Here is a 12,008-nt window from a genome sequence, read left to right as displayed (position 1 = left end):
TAAGTCTGAGTGCTTCACTTGCTAGTTGTCCCGACAAAAAAAAAAGGATAGTTTAAGAAGTTAAACATTTTCATTTTACAAAGATCACTTAAGATCTTCTGCACAGCTATTTTCATCCACTTTTGCCCCACTGTTTTTCTTCTCAGCAGATTTTTTGCCCTACAACCACATTACCTTGCCAAACCACGCTATCTCTCTTCCTAACTATCCACATGGGCGGCAGAAATTTGGTTATACTACATACATACCCACGTACCTATGTTTTGCATGAAATCATGGTTCAAGTATCTTTGGTAAAGTCTGAGATTCACACGAAGGTGTATCAACTCCAAAATGCTCGAGTAGCTACTCGTAACAGCAGTTTCATTAAAAGCTTATCTGCATACATAAATACCATTTTAACCATAGACTATCACATAACTTCATTACAAGTAATTCGCAACTTAACCTAACTTGAGCTCGAATCGATATTGGAGCAAAGTGCGTTTTTTATATACTGGCATGTTTCCAATTGTAGTTTAATGTTGCTTTCGCCACCACTGTAGTAGAAGTGATCCTGTTTATGTGACTTGTTAAAGCTTTTATTTTATCATATTTTATTTATCTCACTTTTTTAATACAAAGTATTTGTCTGTATTTTTTAAACATAAATAGAGTACAAAAATCTGCTGGAAACTTTGAGGTTGATCGGAAAAGACATGGAGTCGTATTGAGGTCAAAGTTCAACCCAGCTCGTACGTAACTTAAAATAATTATTAGATTATGATATCGAATAAAAATTTATTTTGTGCAATTTTTTTTCTAATTAGTTTCTCATATGAACAAGGTGGCGCAAAATTTGTTATTTTATTGGAAGATAGATATTTAACTTTAAAAATTTCTATAACAAAATTTTCAATACTGAAAAAATCTCAAAATTATAAAATTTGTTTCAAAATTTTATCAGCATCCTTTTAAAGAGTTTTATATAGGTAGGTAGGTAAGATGGCAATAGTACCCCAGGTACACTTCAAGTAGCACTGCCGTGACGTTTTAATACCATAATGTGGACCACTACCTGTGTAAAGATTTTGGGAAGAGAAAACCATCTACAGCCATCCATTGCTGTTGATGTAGTGGAGGCTGGAGAATTTCCCAAAGGGCACGCTAAGGAATCTCAAGCGCCTAGCCGCCAGAGTCGGACATTTGCAGAGAAAGTGTTCAACAGTATTTTTCTCTGCAGGATCCCCACAGCTTCTGCAATAGGGGTTGTACGGACTTCCAGGCTTCTACGCATGAGTTCCGATCACCCAGTGACCAGTGAACACCACAATGAGTTTGAAAATTGAATGGCGACGGATTCCCATCACCTTAAGCGGTCTGTTTATATCGTATTGAGGTCATAGTGTTTTCGAAATAGCACACAATGAGGCAGACCTGCATCTGTCTTGCGCTTTTTTTAGAAAGAAATTGTGTAGTTTCCCTTTAACAACGGCCAAGGGGACACCGATGTCTCAGAAGAGGACAGCTGAAACCGGTTCTGTCGACCCCTTCCTGGCAAGCTCATCGGCAATTTCATTTCCCTCTATATTCCTGTGCCCAGGGACCCAGATAAGGGAAATATTTCCTGCACGTTCAAGACGTTTGAGTTCCTCATTACAGGAGTTCACCAGAAGAGAGCTACAATACGGCGAGGACAGGGCATTGATTGCAGCGTGACTATCGGAAAAAATATTAATGTCTCCCTCCCAACAGCGATCCCGAAGCATTTCGCATGCTCGCAGGATCGCGAATACCTCTGCTTGAAAAACGCTGCTTGTTTCCGGCAGTTTAAAGGAGACCGAAATGCTGGCTGATTTAGAGTAAACCCCCGCTGCCACTCCAGACTCCATTTTGGATCCGTCAGTGAAAGCAGAGGTATCTAAGATATAGATCCGTACCGACTCTCCCCTCTTTCCAATCTTGCGTGCTCGGAAAGATAGCCCTAGCACAACCCTCAACGCACAGTTTGCCGATAGAGAGGTCATTGCGAATAACAAAGAAGGGAGGGGAGATCTGCTTCAAGATGCTACTATGTCCTATAGGAAGTTGTCTTCAAAGGCGAATTTCCTTCAACCTAATAGCACTCTGAGCAGCAATGCATTTACCTGCAAATCCACAGGAAGTAAGTGCAGAGTGACGTTGAGCGCAGCAGTGAAACATGTTCTACAAGCACCAGTGATGCACACATATGCAGTTCTCTGCACTCTCTTTAGTTTAGTGGTGTTGTAGCCCTTCTGAAGAGCTACCCACCAAACTAGGCAACCGTATGTCAAAATTGGCAGAGCCACTAAAGTACGACACGTGGCTTGAGACCGCATTTTTTGCCGAACATAGATTTACAGGCGTAGAAGGCTATATTGTTATACAAGCAGGTATGCAATGGAGCGGGTGAAGGTTGAAAAATAAAGAATTTTGTTTCTTATTTAGTATAAAGGTTATTAAAACTACAAGAATTGATGATTCATTTTGTGTCACCTTGTACTATGTATACTAAATATTTTTTAGCAATACAGCTTGTATAGACTCGAAGATTATTAAAATAATCTGATATGCTTGGTTTGAAGCCTTGGTTTGTGCGTAGTAAAAAAAATAGATTGGTGATGCTGGAATTGGGATATTTCCGAAAATTTCATTTGCAGTCAGATTTGATTCAAATTCAGGAAATACAGTGACCCGCAAAAGTTTTCACAAAAAAACATATTTCCATTTTCATATTCCATATTCCAATTTTCTAAGGTGTCATATGGGAATATTCCAAAAACGTCCATTTAAGTAAGCTTAGAGGGTAAAGATCTACTACAAAAAAATTACCCGTCAAATTCTACTGTAGATGTCTAACAACAGCAATTTAATTTGAAGTCGTTTTATACCCAATTTTTTATAAATTAATTGCATTTACGGCCGAAAATTTAAAACTTTAACCACTCGGGAAATAAATTCAATCATCTCTACTAGTACTGTCTTGTCTTCAGCAGATTTGGTGTCGAAGATATTCTCTGTAATAATTATTGGCAGTCTTCCGAGTGCTCCCCACGCGGCATCACAATGGGGTATGAGCCTGAGTGTGTCCCACAGGACAACCGCTTCAACCTAACCTAACAGTGTATTGAGTTTCATTTTCTTGGCCACTTGGGCACCTTCAATGACGCTTTCCCAGCTTAGAGGCCGGCGTTAACTACTGTCTACAAAATATTTTTCTTCTTCCCTATTGGGTTAATATACTAAATGTTATTCAGATCTTCCAGGCATTTCATAGTTTTTTTATTTAGCCTTATACCTGTACGCTTTCTTGCATGATCAGTTTAGCACTCGGTGGCTGTAGCCACAACTAATGAGAATACAAATAAGAAAGAAAAAGAAGAAAATAAATATTTTAGCCCAAAATTGATTTGAAGTTGAGATATTTCTAAATATCTTATTTACTCTGCCATAGGTTAGGTTAGGTAGTGCTGGCTGATCTTGAAAAAAAAAAGATGTCACTTAGACCTCTAGGGCCCATTGTGTTACCGGTGATTTGTATATGGAATCGCAGATATTGGGCCTTATGCATAATAAGCGAGCATTTGCTCAGACACGAGTTTTGGAGTAAAAGGTAGGTTTGGTATGCATAAAAATTGTTGAACTCGCTTGCTTTTACTCGGTGCGTGAGATAGATCTCACATGTCGAGTTTGAACTCAAGCCATAAAATGTTCGTGAGTTAGAGCTCACTTTGGTATGCATAACAGCAAGAAGTTGCTCACTTTTTTGAGATCGATCTCACAAAAAGGTGAGACTGCCTTTTAGTTGACTCGCGTGTTTACAAGTATGAAGATGGCCGAATATTTTGTTCCTCTTAGACAAAAAAAACTTATAAATCAAGAAAGCGGTTTTTCTCATTCAAAGTGAATATAAAAAAATGTACCGGTTTAATTTTGAGCACGTAGACTGGGTGACAAACTATTTCCTTGGTGAAAGTAGTGAAAGAAAGGGTGGTGGGATTCCCAACAGGGAAAAGATGTGTATATTTTGAAGGTTTTGGGCCGATCCGGGCTTCCAAAATGGAATTGGGTCGTAGTTGTTATGTTACTTTTAAGTTTTAGTGTTAGTTAAAAAAAAAAAACCAGATATTCAGTAAAAATAAGTATAATGAGTTTTATGTTTTAACCCTTAACTACAGACGTCCGGTATTTTTTACCGGTTAGCAGTTTAAATTCTTCAATTTAGTGGGATCTCTTTTAGTTACGCATTTATACGTTTATGTACCTTTTCGGGACTTAGTATAACTTTGCTTGCTGAAGTATCAGTTGTGTGCAGTGTCATTTGTTTAATTTATCACTATCTAAATTTTGTAACCGGTAAAAATTACCGGTGGTCTGTCTTGACGTTTGTATATTTTTATTTCATGTTATAATTAAACTGGATAACAGTTAATTTTATGTATATTATAACTCTGTCATTTTATTTTAGAATAAAGTCATGGATGGAAGAAGTAGTCCAGGCCCTTCAAAGAGGGTTAAAATAGGAAAAGAAAATTTTGAAGAAGCTGTGGAAAGATGGCTGGAAGAAATTAATTCTGATGTAAGCAATTTAGATTAAGATTCTGATTATGTGGAAAGCGGCCATGACACTGAATCAGAAATAGAAGCAGAAAATGAAAACACTGATAATCCACCTACTGATGTATGTGAAAATATTAGCTGTTTCTATGGTAAAAATCGGTTTAAATGGTCAAAAGATCCTGCAGTACCTAAGCATACCAGAACATTGCAACATAACATTGTTGCCAAGTGCCTAGGCGTTAGAAGTCACACGGCACGTGCTGCAGATCATGAGGAAGTTTGGAACCTATTTTTTGACAAAAATATTCTTAATATCATTCTTCGTTCAACCAATGCAAAAATTGCGAAAATAAGGCAGAGATATAAAAACGGCGAAAGCATGTCGGATCTTCGAGATTTAGATCTCTTAGAATTAAAATCATTCCTGGGATTACTAATTTTAACTTCGATATTTAAATCCAACCACGAAAATATTCGATCAATTTTTGCTACGGATGGAAGTGGCCGAGATATTTTCAGATACCAATATGTTTGCAATGCACCGATAGAATTTGTAAGGAATGTGGGACTTGAATTTTTGACCAAATTTACCTCTTGCAGATTTTTTTTCAAATGCATATTTTTCTGTTTTATTGTTATATTTTGTATCTGAATACGTAATCTTTTAAGTTTCAGTAATAATATGAATTCGTGTTTTGTTTTAATGTGTTTTATTGTCGTTTTTTTTACAACCTTAAAAAAGATTTTAAAAACAGTAACTGAATATATGTTTCTTAAGAAATTTGTGCGGTTTTATTAAAGTAAACAGTTTTACAACTTTTTCTAGATATTTATATGCTAGAAATATATATCAGATATATATTAAATAAATTTTTCAGTTGCTTTGCAAAAATTTTATAAATTTAATATAACCGGTAAAAATTACCGGTGGTCTGTACTAACGTTCATATCATTTGACGTCTGTAGTTGAGGGTTAATATTCGACCAAATTTAGCTCCTTTTCTGCAACACGATCTTCTAAAACTTTTAATTTCAATGAAAGAACTTTATTTTGCTTCAACAAAACAAGTCTTTGCAATTGTTGAAAGTTTAAACTTTTTGTTTCCTATGTCTCATACTCATCGAAAATTCCTTTGGCCTGTAATTAAATTAAGTTATCAGATTTAAGCAATCATATTAGCGGTGTTAATCCTACGTCTTAATGCAGTTCCATAATAATAAAGTTGGTTTTTATTTTAAGAGTACTCTCAATTATAACTTATTCTTACTCCTATACCTAGGGTTTTATTTAAAAGCTTTATGTAACAAATAGTTTTTGTACTTATACTTTGTTTTTGCTAATCAAGAAATAATACAACAAAAACGGCTCAACTAAGGGACTTTTGTAGCTCTATGCTCTTTAGCCTAACGAAGAGTTACCGGCCGAATATCATTTAGCTTTCTTTTTGATGTTTGTTGTTGTGGCACAGATGGGATATCTACGGGTGTGTTCTGTACTGCCGCGCTGCTGGTGGAGCTGTCATTATTAATGCCCACAGCACTCCCTAAGTTGCTGCTGGAACTCTCATTAGCATTAACGCCTACCGAAAAATTGCCTCCAGTGGAAAAAGTAAAATAAAAAAACAAAAACAATTTATTATCACCAAAAAAAGCCACGCATTATAACGGCAGGCTTACTGGTAACTTTTCCGATAGCTGGATCCGATTCAGCAGAAAGTAATTCAAATAATTCATGTTCCCATTTTTTTAAATAAATTTTTTGGTTTCCCGTTTTATTTTTGTCACTTTTTGACTTTACTCGGCACTTCATATTAGCAATTTTCTTCATTACATTTTTTTCGCTTATTTCCCACCAGTTTTTTCTTTATATTCGCCACAAAGTTTTCTAATTATTTCTTTTTTTTATTTTTTACACCGGGAAGTTGGCTTTTTTCTAATAAAGTCTTATATTTTTTTAAGTATCCAATTATGAAAATTGATAAATTCTCATTAGCATCAAAATGTAAATTTTCACTTATACTTTCACTATCTGATCCCATTTTTGCAACTAATCAAACAAGCGGTTTGATCTCAGCTAACTCGAGTTCAAGGTATTTGCTCTATCTCATTTTTATGCATACCAAATTGAGCACGAGCTCGGTCGGTTTGCTCGAACTCACCTACTTGAGATAGATCTCGCCAGACTCTACTCGAGCAAATGCTCACTTATTATGCATAAGGCCCATTATTTCATGTAATTCTTAATGCACGTCTTTGCGACCTGTGCCATAGCGTCCATCAAGACGAATCTATTAAAGGTGGAGTTGGTAAATCAGCTGGTTAGTTGTTTGCTTTCGCCATGTCTATGTGGCTGTCAGCTCAGAATGAAACAAGCCGAATTCATTACGAGTATTTGCTTTCTAGTTTCCGAATACTTTGCTTCGACAATCAAACGTACAGAACATTGTTGTTGATCTAGTGCCAACACCTTCAATGAATGCGCCTTGGGACTCGCATTTTAAATGTGCGACTGTTTTTATTTCAAGTGGAAATTTTGACACAACCTTTGAATTTGAATTCGCTTCATTTTTCCAAAATCAAATTCATAAAGATCTAAAACTTTGCTTGGTATTTATTTTCGGTAAAGTAAAAAAGATACTCGTATTGCAATATTAGTATAAAACGAAAAGTATTTGAAATAACTTTGACGCAGGGATATTTTGAAAAAGGGTTGCCACCTATATAGAAATTAAAATAGATAAAATTTATAAAACAAAAAAATATTACGATGTGAGTATCAAACGAAATCATTCAGGGTTTTTAATGCAGATATATTTTTGAAAAAGGGTTGCCAATTATTATAAAAATTAAAATGGTTAAAATATGCAACATTAAAATATTGTATTACGGTTGATACGCATACATACAAATTCATTTTGAACAATAACACACAGATAATATTTAATGCAGAGACATTAAAAAAGGTTGCCACTTAAATAAAAAATTTAATTGAATAAAATACGTAACATTAAAATACAATGGTATGAGAGCAAACTAAACTAATAGGGCAATAAAATACAGATACATTTTTAAAAAAGGGTTGCCACCTAGAAACTAATTGAAAACTAATTAAATTAAATATATTAATTAATGACAGTTTAAAAAATATGAGTATCAAATAAACAATATTTAGGATATTTAACTTCAGAAATATTCTTTATATAGGGTTGCCACCTATCGGGAAACAAAATTAATAGAAAATGTTATTTAATTCAAATAATATTATATATTATAATAAGAGACTTAAATGAAAGTTATTTAGAAGAGGTAAATCTAGAAATACATTTAAACAGAGTTACCACCTATCTAAACAATAAAAATTAACTAAATATTTTTTTAATATTTAATTTAAATATAAATAGCGATTCATATACAAGGAATATTTATGAGCACTTTAATCTAGATATATATTTACATAAGATTGCCATCTAGCCAGAAATAATTTCAAATGGCGTAGCCACCTTTTGAAAAGTTAAATCAAAAAAGTAAAAATCAAAATAATAATTAAAATTTGAATAGGGGTTCTTATGCAAGGGGCATTTAAGAACATTTTAATCCAGATATACATTTATACAAGTTTGCCACCTATCCAGAAATAACTTTCAATAGCGTTGCCATCTATTAAAAAATAAAAATGAACTAAATATTCCAGCTTATTTAAATTTAAATAGAAGTTCATAAACAAGGGGTATTTAAAAATAATTGTATTTAGATATATAAATATTTATATAAATAATATTGCCACCTATCTAGAAATATTTTGAATATCATTACCACCTATCAAAAAAATAAAAATAAGCTAAATATTTAAGTTCATTAAAATATAAATAAGTGTTCATAAACAAGGGGTATTTAAGAACACTTTAATCAAGATATACATATTTATATAGGATTGCCATTTAGCTTAAAAAATTTGGGCTAATTAAATTAATAATTCATTAAATAATACTCCACAGTATTGGCAGCAATCGAAAGCTGTTTGCGTAGTCGTTAATTTAGGCATCTTTTTGAATACGTCTAATTTTTTGGATGATTACTAGAGTTGCCATCGATTTGAAAATTAATATAAAAAGGCGCACATAAATATTAAAAATTAGAATATTCGAAATGAAATATATATAATATATGTATAATTAAATAGGGTTGCCATCAATCTTTATAAAATTAAGTTGAATTACAATAAATTTTTTAGTCGAATATAAGAACTTCTTGCAATATTGGAAACGAACGAAATCTGTTTTTTAGTATTTTTGAATTGAAGACACACTAGCCGACTAAGCTCAGGGCCAACCTTGGGAATTTAGCGATATTTGAGAATTGTCACATACTTTATACATATTTTTGAAAACATTATCAAAAAAATGATTAGTGTCATTATATTTGTTAAGAAATTGCATCTAAGAGGTTATATTTGAACTATTAAAAATATGCCAGCTTTGACCTCGATACGCCACCAAGTTCTATGTTCGACTGACCACAAATGTTGTAGTACAAATCTTTCACTAATCCAACTGAACAAATATGCACTAAAATAATTTCAAATAAAACTCAATTAAAAATAAGGACACTCCTACCCCACTGTCATCATTCCCATTACGACTTTTTGTAGCTGGTAGCATCATTTCTCGCAAATGTTCCTTTGCCAAATAAAAATAAAAAACCTCTTTTTTCTTCTCATTTCTTTTAGACATAGTAAAAGCTCGCAAATTATAAATGGCCGACACACTGGGCACACAGATGGGCATCACAAGTCAAGCGATCCGCCGCAAATGCGCTCACGACAACAACACCAACACGAAAGTTCAACGTCGGCGCACAGAAAGCGTAGTGAGCATACGGCAAGAGAGCGAAAGTGAGGCGTTAAAAAATGCGCTTCATGCCGAACGTGAGCGAATATTCGTCAACAAGAAATGAGGCAGAAAGTATGGAGTTATTTCGGAAAGTGTATGAAAAGCATAGCGTGCTTTTTAGGCTTGCCTGTACTTTGTATTAAATATTTATACGATTTATTTAAACGTACGATAAATTTAGCGAATAATAAAAGGAGAATATGGCAAAAGGGTACTCCAAAGCGTTTTGTGAGTCCCGAAAATTTTGAATATTCATAAATGTTGAAAGAATTGCTTTGTGAATATGGGGTTTGAGCTCCCACAAATTTGTTTTCGATTTTTTCCTTGTTTTTTTTTTGTAATTTTTAACTACATAAAAATATGCAACTTTGTCAATGAGAATGACTTGAACTAATTTCAGTGTTAACTAAGCATACTAAGACTTAATAAATATTATATTTTCTGCGGTAGAAAATAGTTCCTCTTGTCTGCCACGCCGTTAAATGATTATAAATTAAAATATGCAAAAAGCATTTCATTGATTTTCTCTAATAAAATATATTCACACACACACACACACCTACATGTTAACCTACTACATACTAATATATTTTTTTTTTAGATTTTAAGCAAAAACGAGTATTAAAAAATTGTTGACTTTTTAAAATTTTTACTAATTCTTACTAAAACAATTTTTTGTAACTCACTTCCTACAACGAAACTAAGCGCACATTAATTATTATAAGTTATTTGATATTCCATAACCACAAATGATACTCATATTTTTTTCTTTCTTTGGTTCTTTTTTTTTTTTGATTTTTAGTAATATAAGTTTGCTGCGCGTCAACTCGCATTGTTGCGTTACATATCTTTTAATTCATTTTGCAATTGGTTCGCTTTTTTTTGTTTTGAAAGATTACAATATTTTAAGCATTGAATTGTCTTCTTGGTAATTAATAAATATTTTTAAATATTGTGAGCTCATAATAATGCATACAATTTATCGTAAATTATGAATAAACTTTGTCGAAAATTAATAACCACTTGGTTTTTTATTGTATTTTGGTATCATATAAAAGGTATGTTGCGCGCCGTTAAATAGAGTTTATGTTATCGGAACATAAAAAGTCGGGTAACCCTTACAACACTTCTGTAATGGGCATGCAGTTATTAAGCTTCGTTCACACTGCTCAAGTAAGCGTTCGAGAAAAACTTTTTACTGTTTCGTAGCTGAGCTGATCAAGTGATCCAAGATTTTGAGCATTACAGTAAATTATACTTATTTTTTTTTTTTTATTTGTGGGCTTACGTACAATATACAGGTGATATGAAGTGTTACCAGCTTCACACTGCTTGTATCTGTAAAACAGCTCAAATGACATCAACGTCAAAATTGTTCTAATGACAGTTCAATATATTGTTTATAAGCCATTAAAAGCATTTGCGTCTCAGTTTTGTTGAATTTTTTTTTTTCTGTGATGGAATTCAAACGTAATAGTGTGATTGCGTTATATTTGGCTGGAAAATCACAACCAGCCCTTGTTCGTGAGCTCAGTCACCTGAAAGTGAATAAAATGTCTGTGTATCGCACTATAAAACGTTACAATGATACTGGTAGCATTGCAAAACGCTTGAACGAAATCCACGTCGAAGTGGAAGAAAAATGGCCAAAGAACTGAAAATATCGCAAGACAGCATTCGACGCATATTGAAAAATGAGCTCAAGGTCAAGGCTTTGAAGTTCCAAAAAGCACACGATCTTTCACATCAGCAAAACAAGTTCGGTGCAAAAGAGCAAAGGAGTTGTTGCGCTTGCACGAACGTGGCGAATTTCCTAACATTGTGTTTTCTGATGAAAAAAATTTCCCAGTTGAGCAGTTCATAAACACTCAAAACGATCGTGTTTACTTGACCGAACGCTCATACGAGAATGTGAGCCTACGTATGGCCACTCGAAGCAAGTAATGGTTTGGGCCGCAGTAACCGCTGAGGGACGCTCTCCAATCGTTTTTATCGAGCCTGGTGTCAAAGGGATGCTGCTTTAGAGACGTGGACGCGCAAAAATTTCGGTCGTAGACCATGGAAGTTCCAGCAGGACTCGACACCGTCTCACAAGGCTCGTCGACCAAGAATGGTTAAAAAATCGCAACTAAGTTTTCGCTGTTTTTTGAGGAAAAATACAACTTTATTCTGAAAAAATGGTTACAAATGAATCATTGGAAGTATTGCCCATCGCTGGCTACTACTTTTTCCCATCTTTCTGGTAGATCTCGTATACCGTCGCGGTAAAACTGTTCATCTTTTGAGGCTATCCTCGGATCAAGCCATTTTTTGATGTCTTCATATGAATGGAACAGCTGGTCAGCTAGACCATGTGCCATCGATCGCAACAGGTGATAATCGGACGGCGAAATATCTGTGTCCATTTCCGTGTTTCCAGGTAGGTTTTAACGGCTTTGGCAACGTGAGACCGAGCGTTGTCATGCTCTAGAATCACTTTTTCATGTCTCTCCGCATATTTCGGGCGCTTCTCGGCTCAATCGCAGCAATTGAAGTCGATACCAATCCCCAGTGATGGTT

General features: G+C 34.2%; 1 protein-coding gene across 6 annotated transcripts in view; it reads left to right on the top strand.

Moving 5' to 3' along the window:
• Positions 1–10,455, top strand: part of LOC128864375 (pneumococcal serine-rich repeat protein) — a 116,312-nt gene extending 105,857 nt beyond the window's left edge. For 5 of the 6 annotated variants that reach the window (XM_054104006.1, XM_054104007.1, XM_054104001.1 and 2 more), the window contains one exon: positions 9,287–10,455. In XM_054104006.1, the coding sequence (XP_053959981.1) occupies positions 9,287–9,455 (169 nt within the window). In that variant the 3' untranslated portion in view covers positions 9,456–10,455. The remainder of the gene's footprint in view (positions 1–9,286) is intronic. The other variant, XM_054104005.1, reaches the window with a different exon arrangement.
• The last annotated feature ends 1,553 nt before the right edge of the window (positions 10,456–12,008 follow it).

The sequence above is a fragment of the Anastrepha ludens genome, chromosome 5, assembly GCF_028408465.1.
Source record: "Anastrepha ludens isolate Willacy chromosome 5, idAnaLude1.1, whole genome shotgun sequence".
Taxonomy (NCBI): Eukaryota; Metazoa; Arthropoda; class Insecta; order Diptera; family Tephritidae; genus Anastrepha; species Anastrepha ludens.
Note: the sequence above shows the minus strand (reverse complement) of the source record. Positions and strands in the feature narration are given on the sequence as shown.